This window comes from Pan paniscus, chromosome 16, assembly GCF_029289425.2.
Source record: "Pan paniscus chromosome 16, NHGRI_mPanPan1-v2.0_pri, whole genome shotgun sequence".
In the NCBI taxonomy this organism is placed as follows: domain Eukaryota; kingdom Metazoa; phylum Chordata; class Mammalia; order Primates; family Hominidae; genus Pan; species Pan paniscus.
Window position 1 is genome coordinate 34,271,242 of NC_073265.2, and position 17,787 is coordinate 34,289,028.

At 45.4% G+C, this 17,787-nt stretch overlaps 1 protein-coding gene across 2 annotated transcripts in view; it reads left to right on the plus strand.

The window, feature by feature from the left end:
* Positions 1–17,787, plus strand: part of SORD (sorbitol dehydrogenase) — a 52,180-nt gene that overhangs the window by 8,121 nt on the left and 26,272 nt on the right. For both annotated transcript variants that reach the window (XM_034938679.3, XM_034938680.3), the window contains exons 2-3: positions 9,628–9,661; positions 12,466–12,630. In XM_034938679.3, coding sequence (XP_034794570.1) covers positions 9,628–9,661; positions 12,466–12,630 — 199 coding nt within the window. The remainder of the gene's footprint in view (positions 1–9,627; positions 9,662–12,465; positions 12,631–17,787) is intronic.

Consider the following 17,787-nt stretch of genomic DNA (forward strand, 5'->3'; position numbering starts at 1 on the left):
ATATAGAACCATTTAATAAGATCATGTATGGTTATGTTCATACACTTTGAATTAGGAGGAAATTTTAATATATTTATCCCTAATGAAAATTAAATAGTCCTTAACTATCCTGTGTGGATTCAATGCTAGGTGCTGGAGAAGTGCAAAGGAGAGAAAGGAGTCACCTCTCCAGCCTGGTGAGGACAGGGGAGGCTTCTTGCAGGAGGTGATGCCTGAGCATCAGTCCCAGTAACCAACTGCCTGTTGAACAGCTGTCATGTCAGGTTCCAGCCTACTTGTGCTGACTCCGACCAGGAGCCCAGAGGTTTCACAATAACTCAATGGCCAATTAAATGTGAGGCTTTCACATACCAATGATTATGCAAATATATTCAACACACACAGGCAGTGATAGGGGAGGTCGGGGCAGGCATGGTAGTTCACACTTGTAATCTCAGCACTTTGGGAAGCTGAGGTGGGAGGATCACTTGAGGCCAGGAGTTTGAGACCAGCCTGGGAAAGACCTCATCTCTACAAACAATGTAAAAAGTAGCCGGGTGTGATAGCACACTCCTGTAGTCACAGCTACTCAGCAGGCTGAAGTGGGAGGATCATTTGAGCCCAGGAGTTCGAGATTGTGGTGAGCTATTAATGTGCCAGCCTGGGCGACAGAATGAGAACCCATCTCTTAAAAAAAAAAAAAAAACAGGGAATGAACCGTGGCAAGTAGCTCCAGAGACCAGCACGCCGACTGATGAACAGATTTGGATTGCCCTTGAAACAACAAAGTGGGAGGAGTGTTGTTGCTGTTCTTCTCCCAGCAGAACTTATGGCAGCCTCTGTTCGTGAGGAGGCCTCAGAGTTCTCACGGGCAGAGCTTCTACAGGCTCTTGGCCATGGTCACTTTCTTTGCTGTTTTTATACCCCGCATAGGAATGTCCATTGTCATAACTTAGCCATCTTTTGGCTTCACTTTCTTATTTTATTTTTTAAAATTAATTTTAGTGACAGGGTTTCACTGTGTTGCCCAGGCTGGTCTGGAACTTCTGAGTTTAAGCAATCCACCTTGCCTCGGCCTCCCAAAGTGCTGGGATCACCGGTGTGAGCCATCCTGCCTGGCCTTGGCTTCACTTTCTTATCAAGTTTTGGGGTTGCCTGGCCACAGCAGGTGTTGTCATCTCAGTCCCACAAACATATGCTTATCACTTTGAGCAGTCAGCAGTTTCATTGTGAGCTGAGTCACTTATCATTGTGACTCCACTTTGTTGGTGGAAACAACCCAGATGTTATTCAAGTAATGAACATTTTTTAAATGTGGCATATAGATATATAATGGAATATTATTCAGCCCTGAAAAAAAGTTTTGTCACATGCTGTGTTAAAAATAAACCTTGAGAATATTATGTTAATAAAAACAAGCCAGTGACAAAGTGACAGATAGTATATGATTCCACTTATATGAAATAAGTAGCCAAACTCACAAAAAGTGGAATGGTGTTTGTTAAGGGCTGCTGAGGGGGTAAAATGGGCAGTTGTTACTTAACAGGTATTCAGTTTCAGATTTACAAGATGTGAAATTCTAGAGATCTGTTGTATAACAATGTGAATATAGACAACAATATTGAATTATACACTTAAAAAGATTTAAGATGGTAAATTTTATGTTATGTATTTTACCACAATATATTTTTATAAAACAATAACTAGAAGAAAAAGAAGACTCCATTTTGAGACATTTAGAATCACAAAACATTATTATATATCAATAGCCCTACCTGGATGTCCCAAGACACCTCAGTCCCAGCATGTCCAAACCTAAGTGTCTCGTAATTCTCGTAGGAATTTAGAAGTCATCCCAGATGCCTCAGTTCCCACCTCCTGCGGGATCTGAAAGAAGGAGAGGGATTAGGCAATGGGAAATGGGTGTAGTTGGAGGTGAGATGGGGGTGTGGTGACCACCAGGTGAGGGGTTTAGGAGTCTCCAGGGTCACTGGCGACTTGACACAGATTTGCATTTCAGCAAGATTGTTATCAGCAGAACAAAGTTGAATGGAGCCAGGAGAGCTTGGGCTGGAGACCAGCTCATTGGACCTTGTGAGGACATTCTACCTCCTACTTTGACCTCAAGTTTGCCAGGACCAACACGGCTAGAACAAAGCCTCTCATGACAAAATAGCCAATTGGGAAACCTTTGAATTTTCCTCCCACCCTTAAAACACCCTTCAGGCACTCAAGGGAAAGGGAAAATGGAAGAGGAAAGGAAGAAAAACAGGGTCTCTTGCGCTCTGCAGGTGTGCAGGGCAGCCCTCCACAGGCCCACAGAAGGCTTGGCAGCAGGGAGCAGGTGACTGCTGTGCATCTGGGATGAGACCAGCACTTTCCCCACACACTGCTAGCCGTCCCCAACCCTAAGACAGTGGGAGCACATTGCACTCTTTCCACAACTGGCAGAGTCAAGCCTAAAAACTGCTAGAATCCCTTCACTTTCTTCCAAATGCCAGCCTTGTAGAGTGGTCAGATTTTCTTAATGTTGATATGAAAACCATGAGAATACAGTTGTCCTCGGTATCCTGGAGTAGGGGAAGGATTGGCTTCAGGAACCCTTTGTGGATGCCAGAATCCAAGGATTCTCAAGTCCCTTGTATGTGATAAAATGGTGTAGTATTTGCATATAACCTACATGCATCCTCCCATCTACTTTAAATCCCCCTAGATTACCTCTAATACCTAACACAATGTAAATGCTCTGTAAATAATTGTTATACAATATTATTCATTTGCATTATTTTTTATTGTTGTATTGCTGTTTTTTATTTTTTGAATATTTTTGGCCTGAGGTTTGGTTGAATCCAGGATGCAGAACACAACTTTTCCACAAAATGATTTAAAACACTTGTCAAAAGATAAAATGACTGAAATTTAATTTAAAAGATTTTCTTTGGCTTTATTTGCAATTCTAGAATTGGGAAACACTTCATTCCATAAAATAGCCTGTGTTCCAGTGAGGTAAACAGAGGAGGTTGGTTTTACAAACAGAAAAGAGCTAAAGAAAGCAGAAACACAAGAAAAAGCAGATTGGTCATTTCAGTTATTTTCCTTGTAAGGTGGGAACAGGGAAACAGAACAACAGAAAAATAACTGATTGGTTAAGATCAGGTTTCTTCAGGTCATTATTTTTTATTTTTTGGTAAGGATTAAAGTAGAGGGAACTTTATTATCATGCTGACTGAAACTGGCCTGTTTGGGACATTTGGCTATTATCTCTCCTGATTTCTCTGAAGGTCATATAAGAACTTAGTTTTGCTTTGATGATGTGGAACTTTAGTATGAGTGGCTCCATTTTGGGTTTTTAATTCTGTTCTCTTGGGGCGCTGTGCAGGAGCAAAACAGTGGCCTCCTGTAATTTCTATTTAACATGCTTTACTCTCGTCAGAAGGACAAGATTGTCCAGCGTTGTTTCAACCATAGTGTGAGCTAATTATGGAAAAAGAACTTTGATTTTACTTCTTTTGTAATAAGCGTGAACGTATTTACTGAGTCGGCATTCCCTTTCATGATTATCATTATATGAAGGAGGAAATTGGGGCACACAGGGGTTACATAACTACCCTGAGGTCACGCAGCTGGTGGGGGAAGCCTGGGTTGCATGTAGACAGGCAGTTCTAGAGTCTGAGTTCACTGTGCCACTCAGGTTGGCTGGAGGAGGGAAAAGGCATCTTCCTTCCATTTCTGCTTGTGTTGAGGCCGTTGCTACAACCCAAGCAAGACGTGTTGAGGGAATCAACTCAGTTATGCAGGTGGAAGTAGAGGAAAAGGGACCAAGGACGACATAGCTAGGAAATATATATTTAGGCTAATGTAAAAAAATGTATTTAGGAAAAGCAAGATAACATTTAGTATGTGAGAGGTACCTGAGATGATTCCATGTCCCCGCAGAGAGTACTTCCTGAAGTATTTCCATGAGTTACTTCAGGAGTGGGCTGGTAGGGCAGCGGGAGCAGCTGAAGGGGATAGAAGGTGAGAGGTGAGAGCGTGCTGGCAGTCCTCATAGCCCTCTTCGCTCTCCGCGCCTCCTCTGCCTGGGCTCCCACTTTGGCGGCACTTGAGAAGCCCTTCAGCCCACCAGTGCACCGTGGGAGCCCCTTTCTGGGCTGGCCAAGGCCGGAGCCGGCTCCCTCAGCTTGCAGGGAGGTGTGGAGAGAGAGGCGCGAGCGGAAACCGGGGCTTCCGCCGCGCTTGCGGGCCAGCTGGAGTTCCGGGTAGGCGTGGGCTTGGCGGGCCCCGCACTCGGAGCAGCCGGCCGGCCCTGCGGTTCCCGGGCAATGAGGGGCTTAGCACCCGGGCCAGCGGCTGCGGAGGGTGTGCTGGGTCCCCCAGCAGTGCCGGCCCGCCGGCGCTGCGCTCGATTTCTCGCTGGGCCTTAGCTGCCTTCCCGCGGGGCAGGGCTCGGGACCTGCAGCCCGCCATGCCTGACCCTCCCCCCGACTCCGTGGGCTCCTGTGCAGCCTGAGCCTCCCCGACAAGTGCCGCCCCCTGCTGCACGGCGCCCAGTCCCATCGACCACCCAAGGGCTGAGGAGTGTGGGCGCACGGTGCGGGACTGGCAAGCAGCTCCACCTGCAGCCCCAGTGCGAGATCCACTGGGTGAAGCCAGCTGGGCTCCTGAGTCTGGTGGGAACTTGGAGGACCTTTATGTCTAGCTCAGGGCTTGTAAATATACCAATGGGCACTCGGTATTTAGCTCAAGGTTTGTAAACACACCAATCAGCACCCTGTGTCGAGCTCAGGGTTTATGAATGCACCAATCCACACTCTGTATCTAGCTAATCTGGTGGGGAGGTGGAAAACCTTTGTGTCTAGCTCAGGGATTGTAAATGCACCAATCAGCACCCTGTCAAAACAGACCACTGGGCTCTAGCAATCAGCAGGATGTGAGTGGGGCCAGATAAGAGAATAAAAGCAGGCTGCCTGAGCCAGCAGTGGCAACTCGCTGGGGTCCCCTTCCACACTGTGGAAGCTTTGTTCTTTCGCTCTTTGCAATACATTTTGCTACTGCTCACTCTTTGGGTACACACTGCCTTTATGAGCTGTAACACTCACCGCGAAGGTCTGCAGCTTCACTGCTGAAGCCAGCGAGACCACGAACCCACCAGAAGGAAGAAACTCCGAACACATCTGAACATCAGAAGGAACAAACTCCGGACACGTCGCCTTTAAGAACTGTAACACTCACGGCGAAGGTCTACAGCTTCACTCCTGAAGCCAGGGAGACCATGAACCCGCCGGGAGGAACAAACAACTGCAGAAACGCTGGCTTAAGAGCTGTAACACTCACCGCGAAGGTCCGCAGCTTCACTGCTGAGCCAGCAAGACCACGAACCCACCAGAAGGAAGAAACTCCGAACACATCCGAACATCAGAATGAACAAACTCCGGACACGCCCCCTTTAAGAACTGTAACACTCAATGCGAGGGTCCGCAGCTTCATTCTTGAAGTCAGTGAGACCAAGAACCCACCAATTCCGGACACAAAGGGAGAGTATATATGTGATTAAGATATGTATTTCTGACTTGAAGTGAAATATTCTGGAAAACTCACACAACTATGGTAAAGAAGAATTACTCAATTCCTTTTAGTCCTCTTGTAGTCACTCATTAAAAGATAAGAAATTCGGCCAGGCACAGTGGCTCACGCCTGTAATCCCAGCACTTTGGGAGGCAGAGGCAGGCAGATCAATTGAGGCCAGGAGTTCGAGATCAGCCTGGCCAACATGGTGAAACCCCGTCTCTACCAAAAATAAAAAAAAATTAGCCACGCAGCGTGGCATGCACCTGTAATCCCAGCTACTTGGGAGGCTGAGGTGGGAGGATGGGAGGATCACTTGAGTTCAGGAGGTTGAGGCTGCAGTGAGCCGAGATCGTGCCACTGCACTGTAGCCTGAGTGCAGTGACATCTGACATCAGGGACTGCTGATGAGTTACAAAAAATAAACAAATGAAAGAAATTCGTTTAGGAAACCTTTAATATGATTGAGATGACAAAACCTTTGGGAATGAGAAAAAAAAAGAGCTGTGGAGATAAAAGTGAAAGTTCAGGATCTCAGAGAAACTAAGAAACTTTGGTAGATGAGAAATAGGATAAATGGAAGAGTATCTGAGACAGAAAAAGATTAAGCAAACAGAGGATTGTGGCCAACATCATGGCAAGGAAACATGAAAAGCAAGGTTTTGAGCAACCATGCTGTAATAACTTTCTAAAACATTGTAGTCCCCACAGTGTGCTTGGGCAATATTTACAAACCTACGGGCTGATGTTAAAATGGTTTTGTGCTCAGGTAGCATGTCCCCTACAGAGACAGGAGGCAGGAGACAAACCTGAGTTGTAAGGGTAATTAGAATCAGCCAGAAAAAGAATGGGAAAAGAAAGTTGGTGTGCAAGGAGAGGAATTTATTTGAACTTCTCCATCAAGCGTGTTCTGCTACAGGCACAGCACAGGCTGTGGGCACAGCACCCTCTAGTGTCTGGGAGAGTCACTGCAGCTTTGCTGTGTGGTAGGAGCACAGCTGTTCAGCTCCGTTAACTTGAACAAATATTTACAGTAGTGTTCTCTCTAGTGACCCAGGGCCTATTTGGTGTGCCTGACTGTTGTTCTAAGCTTTAGTCTTACCACCTCTCCACCTCGAAATGGGGCGTTCAGGTCTGGCCTGGCTGGAGGCAAGGCTGTGAATTGTATGCTGTGGAACTGTCTTTCAGTGTCTGTGAATTTGCCTACTAGTGCCTTTAGCAGGGAGGGTGGGGTGCTCTCCCATGTTTGAAATAAAGGCCTTAGTCTTTAGTTTCAATTTAACCTGCAGTTTAACATTTCATGCAGTATAATGCAGCCATAAAAAAGAATGAGATCATGTCTTTTTCAGGGACATGGATGAAGCTGGAAGCCATCCTTCTCAGCAAACTAACACAGGAACAGAAAACCAAATACCACATGTTCTCACTCATAAGTGGGAGTTGAACAATGAGAATACATGGACACAGGGAGGGGACCATCACACACCAGGGCCTGTCAGGGGGTGGGGGACAAGGGGAGGGACGGCATTAGGACAAATACCTAATGCATGTGGGGCTTCAAACCTAGGTGACGGGTTGATAGGTGCAGCAAACCAGCATGGCACATGTATACTTATGTAACAAACCTCAGGTTCTGTACATGTATCCCAGAACTTAAAGTAAAAAAAAAAAAATCCACGTGGTATAACAGAAGCATCACTTTACACAGCGGTCCCTGATGTCTGATGTGGGACCAGCAACAACTTTGAGGAAGGTTTTGGTGACAATCAGCTATCTTGAGGTGGCTATTTCTAGACTGATTACTTCCCTCCCACCCATCCTCCCTTCCTTCCTTCCTTCCTTCCTTCCTTCCTTCCTTCCTTCCTTCCTTCCGACGTAGCCAGTCTAAATTATTAAAAGATAAAAAGACTCCCTTAAGCCCTTTTGCCCCCATCAGGCTGCTTTGGATGCAGCTCCACCGTTTACTGCCTTAGTGTTACCATGGGTGGGTTCCTCAGTCTCATCACATGAAAAAGAGACAATAGTAGGATGTACCATGTAGGGTTTTTCCGAGTATTAAATGAGGTAATGCCTATAAAGCACACAGTACCTGACACAAAGAAGCCATTGAGCAATGTCAGCTAGGCAGCAATAGCATTAAAGTTTTGAGCTTTGTTTCACGGGAGAAGAGGTTCAAATTAGCACTGAGCCTCTTGAACAGAAAGGGCTGGTAACTTGACATAAGTGAAAACCTCTGACCTTCCTTGGAAACACTAGTTTGGATAGTGGTTATTTAACAAGTACAAACACTTGAGTTCAGGGACAAGCAGTGTACCTGATGCTAAAGAGATGGAAGGCATGGTCTTTGGCTTCAAGGTATTTATTATCTTGTTAGGAAAAGTAAAAAGCCACTGATCACTAAGCACAGTGATAGTACTGAGCAGCATTTGTCTAGTGCCCTTTGGTGTTGTTTAGTGTGGTGGGGCTGCCTATGAAAGTAGCTAGATAGGCCCTATTGGAAGGAGGTAAGCTTTGACAGTGCCTCCTCCCAGAGCTTTCTTCATGGGGCCCAGCTCTGACATTCTCATCACTTGTTTGGCATCTCTTTGCACCACCCCTGAAGGAGAAAAGACATATTCCACCTTGGGGCTACAGTAGGGTACAGTGGAAGCAGGCTTCATCCACTCTCTGGTAGCATGACCTTGACCAAGTTATTTAACTTCGCAGCTTCGAATTTCTCATTTCCAAACTAAGTGCTATGGTGAGGATAGAGTCCAGCCCACTGTCTGGCACATGGCAGGTTCTGTGAACATTTCCATCTCTCTCTCTTCCTTTTTTTTTTTGAGACAGAATCTCACCCTGTCACGCAGGCTGAAGTGCAGTGGCACAATCTGGGCTCACTGCTACCTCCATCTCCTGGGTTCAAGCAATTCTCCTGCCTCAGCCTCCTGAGTAGCTGAGACTACAGGCGCGTGCCACCATGCCCGGCTAATTTTTGTATTTTTGGTAGAGATGGGTGTCACCATGTTGGCCAGGCTGGTCTCAAACTCCTTACCTCAAGTGATCCGCCCGCATCAGCCTCCCAAAGTGCTGGGATTACAGGCATGAGACACTGTGCCCGGGTACATCTCTTTTCTTGATTACCTTCAAAGAATAAAATGAACACTTGGATTTGGCCACTCAGTGGCCTTCCTTGTCACTAGGACTTTCCTAGCCCATTGACAATGAGGAAAGAAGGCTTAGTAAACCAACACTACTACAACTACTGCTGCTACTGCTACTACTACTAGCTGTGAACACCAGAATAGCTCAGATTGCTTTTGAACTTGTGAGGGGGGCCAAAATGCAGGTCTTATGTGTTCCCAAGAGGCCCCTCAAATGCCACATGGGAAGTTTAGGAAAAGAGGACCAGGTATCAGTCTTTGTGCTGATGTAAAGGAAAGAGGTTGGCAGCACAGACACTTTCTCCTACCTGTCTAGCGGGAAACATCCTCACGTGCAACTGTCAGAAACGCCTGCATCCTTTCCCTGGAGGAGTTTGTCAGACCAAACAAATCTGTATCTAAGAACATGTTTTTCCAGGAAGGCAGGATCTGATATGGACGGCAGATCTAGAAACCCAAAGATCCCTTCTGCCTAGAGTTACATGGACTGTGCTTTTTCCTTAGTCCTGGCGAAGTTGCACCAGTGGGTGGGATGAGGTCAGCAATTAGAGTCAGCTCTTCCTCAGTTAGGATTGGCCTTCAGCTTGTAGGCTGTTTCCCAGGGAGGGAACCCAGCGTCAGAACTTCATCTCACCCTGTGACATGTCACTACTGACAACAAGTGTGGTCCTCTGTATGCTCTGTGAGTATGCTGGGCATGCTGCTGTTGGGTCCGTCACTGTGTTATGCAGAAAAGTGACGAAGGGCTAGGCAGGTGTGTGCAGCGTGCCATTTAGCGCATCCCCTCAGGCATGCACCCAGGAGCAGTGTGGTCTGAGCTTGTGTTAATTCTAAGAAGAAATAAACTAATGATGAAACTCTAATTGTTTTTAATGGAAAATGTTCATAAGGTGAAGTTATTATGCATGCTAAATGATTTTTTCAATTTTGTTTCTTTTAGGAGAACTATCCTATCCCTGAACCAGGCCCAAATGGTAAGTTCTTGGGAAACATGACTTATATTTTATTATTTCCTGTTGTTTCCTTTGGAGTCACATGTATATTGTTCCCTTACCTCTCTTTTCCAACTGTTTATTACTTTTGCGTCCATTAAAAAACTATGCTTTTGTTACGCTGAGAACAGAGTCTACTGCCCACAGCATGACCTGGTGGGAAGTTTATCTTGGCTGCTACATGAAATAAAAGAACAGGGATAGAATCAGAAAAATTACCGTACCAGACTGCTGACTTGTCCCAAAGAGTTTTTGATGTGAAGTATATGGACCAATGACAGAATTCTTCCTCTTTTGACCTAATGACAGTGTACCCTATCTACCAGAAGCTGCTGTTGGAGTGGCCAAGTGTCCTAACCCTAAAGCAAACTTTGAAAAGGAGTGAGTCTACAGAACTTAATCTTTAGCAAAGGGAGCATCATGCCAGCTTTCCCCACTCCCCAGGAAGGCCAGTCACCAAAGTGTGGGGCAGCCCAGGACCTACTGTCCAGTGGGGGTGGGAGGTGCTGCATGGGGCCCTGTCCCCTGCCCTAATCAACCAAGCACAGAAAGTGAGTGAGCACACTGGGGCACGGTTTCCAACACCTTTACTCCACTCCTTCTAGGCCTCTCACTTGCTAAGCCTGTGGGGCTTAGCTGACATGCTGACGCCCAAGGTGGCATCTGCAACTTCCCAGCTTTGGGTTTCTCATGTACAAACTGAGTGCTATGGTGAGGATAAAGTCCAGCCCACCGTCTGCACATGGCAGGTGCTGTGAACATTTCCATCTCTTTTTGTCTATTGGCTCGGGGAGATCCCTGCTGACAGCTTTCTAATCCCTCCCATGCCTGGAATTCCACTTTGTCATAATCGTGCAGGACCCTGAAGTGAGGCTGGGGGCAAGGGGCAGAGTGTCTGTAGATACTCACCCTCCCCCTCTCACACCTAGACAGTCAGGTCCCCTTTCTGCCCTTGAGGAGTTGGGGGTGTCCTTTCCCACTTTGTCCTACCTCACACCAGAACCGCAGCTTCTGGGTGAACGTCAGATCAAAGACAGCTTTCCTGGTAGATCCACAGCTTTGCTACTGAAAGGTCAGTTGTGTTATCGACTTGTAAGTGGTAAGAATACAGACTAGATAGAATATAGCCATTCTGTGGGTGCTGAGTAAGTATTGTATAGTTAGGGTTCAAGGATTTTCACCAAGATACCATGTTCAGAGAAGTGAAAGAGTTACCTCACTGTGTCCTGAAAAGTTGACCGTTGATTCCAGAAGTGGCCAAACGAGGGCTGTCTTGGACACAGAGTACAAGCTTGGCTCCTGGTACAGTTTTTCTCCCTGAAGCAGCATTCTGCTTGCACTCTCGTCTCTTGCTACACTTGCATTGGAAGGGAAAAGAGTGCATTTCAGCGAGTGTTCTAGCAAGTCAAATCTAATCTCTCGCTACCAATTGCTACTTCAAGAGAGGAAATTCTGAGATGATTTTCCTAACTCAAATGCCTTTTCCCTGCATTTGACCTGAGAATTCACCCTGCCATTCCTTACTCTTCACTAAAACTAAGGAGGAAGAAAGTTCTGAAGAGCCACCCCTGGCAGTCTGTGGCAAGTGCAGTGCATAGCAGATATTTGGGTCTCTGTCTTTCTAAGGCAGAGTGTTTTTTTCAGGGAGGTATTCATAACCATCATCTCAGTCAGAGATGATGGTACTTATTGGTATTTATTTCACCAAAGGGGCTCAGTACCATCATTATTTTAAACTTAGAAAACTGGCCAGGCGCGGTGGCTTAGGCCTGTAATCCCAGCACTTTGGGAGGCTGAGGCAGGCGGATCTCCTGAGGTCATGAGTTCAAGACCAGCCTGGCCAACATGGCGAAACCCCGTCTCTACTGAAAATGCAAAAATTAGCCGGGCGTGGTGGCGCATACCTGTAATCCCAGCTACTTGGGAGGCTGAGGCAGGAGAATTGGTTGAACCGGGGAGGTGGAGATTGCAGTAAGCCAAGATCCTGCCATTGCACTCCAGTCTGGGCGACAGAGGGAGACTCTGTCTAAAAATAAAAAATAAATAAATAAGTAAATAAAGGAAAGAAAACAATAGGCATGAAGAACTCAACTTGATAGTTCACAAAATGTTGCCAAGCTGAGATTCTACCAGACCTTTTCTCATAAATAGATACGAATCTACGAATCACGCGTAGCATATTAATTGTCTGGAAAGTTATCTTTTGGAAAATAGTTTGTTCTCTTAAGTGGTTGGTACATTTCATCCTACTAATGATATCTTGTTTACCCAGTGTATTGGTCAGTGTTGTCCAGAGAAACAAAACCACTAAGATATATGTGTATGTACGTATGTGTGTATGTGTACAAAGGGCAGGCTGGAAATTCAGGTAAGAGTTGATGTTGCAGTCTTGAGGAGAATTCCTTGTCCTTCAGAAAACCTCAGTCTTTGCTTTTAAGACCTTCAAACTGATTGGATGAGGCTCACCCACATTATGGAGGGTAATCTACTTTACTCAAAGTCTATTGGTTTAAAAGTTAACCATGCCCAACACGTATCTTCAAACAACCAGGCACTATAGCCTAGCCAAGTGGACACATAAAATTAGCCACCACATGTGGAAGCTTGTTTGCCTTGCGAGACTTAATCAGGGTTGCTATGGAGCTTGACTTCCTCTGTGGCCTAAATTGTGTACCTGGCCCGGTAACCCAGCCCTCTCCCCTGGGCAAAGGGAAATCACTAGGTCACCTCAGAGTGATAGGGGTTGTTCCCTCTCTCACTGTTTTTTTCTTCCTTTCTTTTATCAGAGGTCTTGCTGAGGATGCATTCTGTTGGAATCTGTGGCTCAGATGTCCACTACTGGGAGTATGGTCGAATTGGGAATTTTATTGTGAAAAAGCCCATGGTGCTGGGACATGAAGCTTCGGGAACAGTCGAAAAAGTGGGATCATCGGTAAAGCACCTAAAACCAGGTCAGCAAGGTCCTTCGACTTATGTGTTCATTCAACATAAATATGTGTGCATGCTTTCTTTGGGCCAGGCCCTCTGTTAAGCTCTGGGTACAGCAGGGAACAAGACAATCTTGGTCCATACTCACATGGATCTTACTTACACAAGAAAAGAGGGACCTGGAGCAGACAGATAGTTACTTAGTCATCATGTGTTAACGGCAGTAGAGGAGAATGCAGGGTGTGATTAGTGTATTTTACCCAGACCCTTGGTTCATTTGAGGAAGGGACAATTAATCCAACATCTGGAGCCAAGTAAGAAATAAGCCAGGTAAAGGGCTGGAGAAAACATTTGAGGCACAGGAAACCAAACTACCTTTACATGCTGTGAACCACGGCCTTGGATATCATGTTTGATTTTTATTAGATGGCTGGGAAACCACCATTATTTTTCCTCGATTTACTTAATTCATTTTTCCAGAGGGAGGAATTCTCAGCTGTGGCAGGCTGTGTTGTTCCCTGATACCGTGAATTAAATCCAAGTTGTCTTGGCATAGTTAGCTGTTGGCTTTAACCTTCCTTCACCGGTGAGGCTGCTGTGCAGCCCGGAAATAAGGTCACATTATTTGGGGGAAGGTGGAGGTTGACAGGAGGCACCATCCTGTGTTAGTTATAAAGTTCTCTGAGCCCAACCACATGGAGAGGGATTGACCAGCTGTGAAGCAGTCAGGCATGTGTCTTGTTTAGGGATGTTAAGTCATTCATCATTAGTGGAAGTCAAGAAGGCTCCTGTGGTGTTATGAGGTTATTTCATAGTGGAATGTTTATAGCTTCCAACAGCCACTGATGATTGGTTCTCACCTGTGGGACAAAGTCTCTGACTATAAATTATAACAAAGAGTGGGGTTCTCTAAATGTAAATTATAACAAGGGTTTAATCAGTTGTCCACAATGAGCTCAGTCTTATGCCATGAGCCTTGAGGGATATAGAAAAATGAGCAGATATGATCCCTGGATGCTTAGATCTATATGGAAACACTAGATGTCAGGCCCTTCATAAATACCAGCAATTAGACAGCAAGCCCATAGGGTACAATTAGGTGTGGGAAAGAATAGGCTTTAGGAGTTCAAAGGGCATTTGTTGTGGGCAGAGGTGGTTAAAGAGTTCATGGAGGAGATAGGTCTTTGAGCTAGACATCTAACAGTAGTAACATTAATAAGAAGGTGGCTAATATTTATTGATTTGCTACATTAGTCTCCATGTTAAACACTTAGATGTACAATTCTTTCTTTCTTTCTTTCTTTTTTTTTTTTTTTTTTTGACGGAGTTTCGCTCTGTCACCCAGGCTGGAGTGCAGTGGTGCGATCTCGCCTTGCTGCAACCTCCACCTCCTGGTTCAAGTGATTCCCGTGCCTCAGCCTCCCGAGTAGCTGGGATTACAGACATGCAGCACCATGCCTGGCTAATTTTTGTATTTTTGGTAGAGGCTGGGCTTCACCATATTGGCCAGGCTGGTCTTGAACTCCTGACCTCAAGTTAATTGCCTACCTTGGCCTTCCAAAGTTCTGTAATTACGGGCCTGAGCCACTGCACCTGGGCTATTTATTTCATTCTTGAAACAACTCTGTGAGATAGGCATTATTATCTTCATTAATTGAAGAAGAAATTGAAGCCTGGTTATTGCCCAGGGTCACTCACTAGTTGGTCTCAGAACTGGGATACCCACCCTGGTCTTTTGGACTCTAGAGCAAGTGCTCAGAACCACTGGGCTACCCAGCATCTTCATACTTGAGAACGGTTTTATATTTGAGTTATTGAAGAGGTCAGAGCTAATATTCTAGTTAAGAGGAAGCGAATAGGCTGGGTGCGGTGGCTCATGCCTGTAATCCCAGTACTTTGGGAAGCTGCAGTGGGCAGGTCACTTGAGGTCAGGGGTTTGAGACCAGCCTGGCCAATATAGTGAAACTCTATCTAAAAATAGAAAAATTAGCCAGACATGGTGGCACGCGCCTGTAGTCCTAGCTACTTGGGAGGCTAAGGCAGGAGAATTGCCTGAACTCAGGAGGCAGAGGTTGCAGTGAGCTGGGATCGTGCCACTGCATGCCAGCTTTCCAGCCTTGGTGAGAGACAGAGCAAGACTCCACCTCAAAAAAAAAAAAAAAAAAGAGGAAGTGAACAACAAAATTACAGATGTGAGAGTAACACATCTGGGTGCAGATAAGTCTGTGCTGCTCAGAGCAGAGGTTTTGTGTTGGGGAGTTATTGGAGATGATAAACATGCATAATCTTTATAAAAGTCCCCCTTTAAAAAGCACTTGGCTGGGCATGGTGGCTTACACCTGTAATCTCAGCACTTTGAGAGGCCGAGGCAGAAGAATTGCTTGAGCTCAGGAGTTTGAGACCAGCATGAGCAACAGAGGGAGACCCTGTCTCTACAAAAAATAAAATTAGCTGGGTGTGGTAGTGTGCACCTGCATTTCCAGCTACTCAGGAGACTGAGACAGAAGGATCACTTAAGCCCAGGAGGTTGAGGTTGCAGTGAGCCATGATTGCACCACTGCACTCCAGCTTGGGTGACAAAGCAAGACTCTATCTCAAAAAAATAAAATAAAATAAAATTTAAAAAGCACTGTAAAACTGTGAAATGTCATGTTATCATAATATAATCATAATTAGAAGGTAAAACTGAATAATATGAAAACTCCACCTGATTGTGGAGGATCTTGAAGGCTAGGTGGAAGAATTCATCCTTAATGACATAGGCATCATTTGCAGAAAGTTCACTGGACAGGAGAGAAAGCAGAGGGAGTCAGAGGAGACAGAAGGAAGAGACAAATATAGACATTTTATTTTTTCGAGATGAAGTCTCATTCTGTTGTCTAGGCTGGAGTGTAGTGGTGCCATCTCAGCTCACTGCAACCTCAGCCTCCCAGGTTCAAGTGATTCTTGTGCCTCAGCCTCCTGAGTAGCTGGGATTACAGGCACGCACCACCACGCCTGGGTAATTTTTGTATTTTTAATAGAGAATGGGTTTCACTATGTTTGCCAAGCTGGTCTCAAACTCCTGACCTCAGGTGATCAGCCCTCCTCGGCCTCCCAGAGTGCTGGGATTACATAGGCATAAACCACCATGCCCAGCTAAATACAGACATATTTTGGTGGTCATAAAGATTTCTGTGGGTCCTTTTCTTTCCTTAGGATACAAAATTTGGATTTAAAGTCTTTCATATGTTAACTTTGACTTAAAATTCTAATCAACTAATCTAGAAAGAAGACCACAACTCATCAAATATTTCCTAATGCGCATTTACAGAATTTAAACATATAAGTCAGCCGGGCATAATAGCTCACGCCTATAATCCTAGCACTTTGGGAGGCTGATGCGGGCAGATCACTTGAGGTCAGGAGTTCAAGATCAGCCTGGCCAACATGGTGAAACCCCATCTCTACTAAAAATACAAAAATTAGCCAGACGTGGTGGCATGCATCTGTAATCCCAGCTATTCAGGAGGCTGAGGCAGGAGAATTTCTTGAACCTGGGAGGTGGAGGTTGCAGTGAGCTGAGATCATGCCATTGCACTCCAGCCTGGGTGACAGAGCAAGACTCTGTCTCAAATAAATAAATAAATAAACAAACAAACAGACATACATACATATAAGTCAATAACTCTAAGGCATGGAAGCATTCCTATTTTTTTTTAAGACTAGTCAAGTGCAGTAGTGAGAAGTGGGGAAAGAGTAGAACAAGGAGTATTATCTGTAACTGAGTATGAACAACCAATTAAGATGATGCACTACCTTCAGACCAGCCTTTACCACTTATTTTAATGAGCACTAACTATGTACCAGGACTCTACACTATTCTGTGAGTACTTTCAACACAAAAAGACTTAGGAAAAATTGTTTATTATTTCCCTGCTGAATAAAGGCCAGACCTTCCATGGCCTCAGCAGGCCTCACCAGGTTCCTAACATCCTCTTCAGGCTCCAGAGGGCCCGAACACTAGTACAGAGGTGAGCAGACAGTCAAATCTCCACAGCTTATCACTGCGTGACCACCTGAGCTTCTGTTTCCTCATTGCTAAAGCAGAGATAACACCATCTTGTTGGTTTATGGTGAGGGAAGGGAGATTTTGTGATGTGCCTTTCCTGGTACCTGGCACACAATGGGCATTTGGTAAATGGCAGGACTTGATCCCACCATTATTGGTAAACTCTATTCTGTGTAGTAGGTTTAAGCACCTCTTCCCAGTGGAGTCTGTCCGTCAGACCTTTCCTGAATAACCAGGTACTGAGGCAGGATAAGGCCTGTGGGTCCTTTCCTGGGCTCCTGCCACATGGCTTCCTGCCTCACTGGCATTCAGCCGTGTTGGTCTCCAGCTTGTTCCTGGCTGCTAGAAGGGGAGATTTCTGCTGTTCTCTGTGGAGTTAGTGTCTGAGCTCAGGCAGGGGGTCTGCCAGGGTTTCTAGTTTGGTCTCTGATTCGCTGGTATGGGTCACTCCCCAAATTCAGATGGAGTTTAAATCCAATTGTAACTTTGATGTGTAGCAATACCTGTGATATTAAAATCCCCTGTAAATCTGCTTTCTATTTTCTCAAACATGGAGGCCATTGCTGTATTGACAGTGTATTTGGAGTTCCCCTACACAGGGCTGGGTATCTGCATGAAGATGAACCATCTAAACCATCCCCAAACCTCAGGATAACTATCTGTCCTCAATTATTCCTACCTGTCTCCCTTTCCTTTACAACAGAAAAGTGCTACTGTCTTTAACCAACAGGTTTTACTTGTCACATTCCAGGGGAAATTTTTGCCAATAAGTAACGCCCTTCTAGATACTAATGACATTTGTGTCCCATGGTTTGTTTTCCCCTAATCCACAAATTCTATGTTTAGCAATAAAAATTTGTCTAGCACAACAGTAGACACTATGGAAAAATAAATATGGAGCAGAAGACTGACTGATCCTGAGGCATTCCCATCCTTGATGAGGAGGCAAAATAGTCATGAAAAATAACTAGGGATGGACATGGTGGCTTACACCTGTAATCGCAGCACTTTGGGAGGCCAAGGCAGGAGGATTGCTTGAGCCTGGGGGTTTGAGACTAGCCTGGGGATTTGAGACTAACCTGGGCATCATGGAAAAACCCTGTCTCTGCAAAAACAAAAACAAAAATCA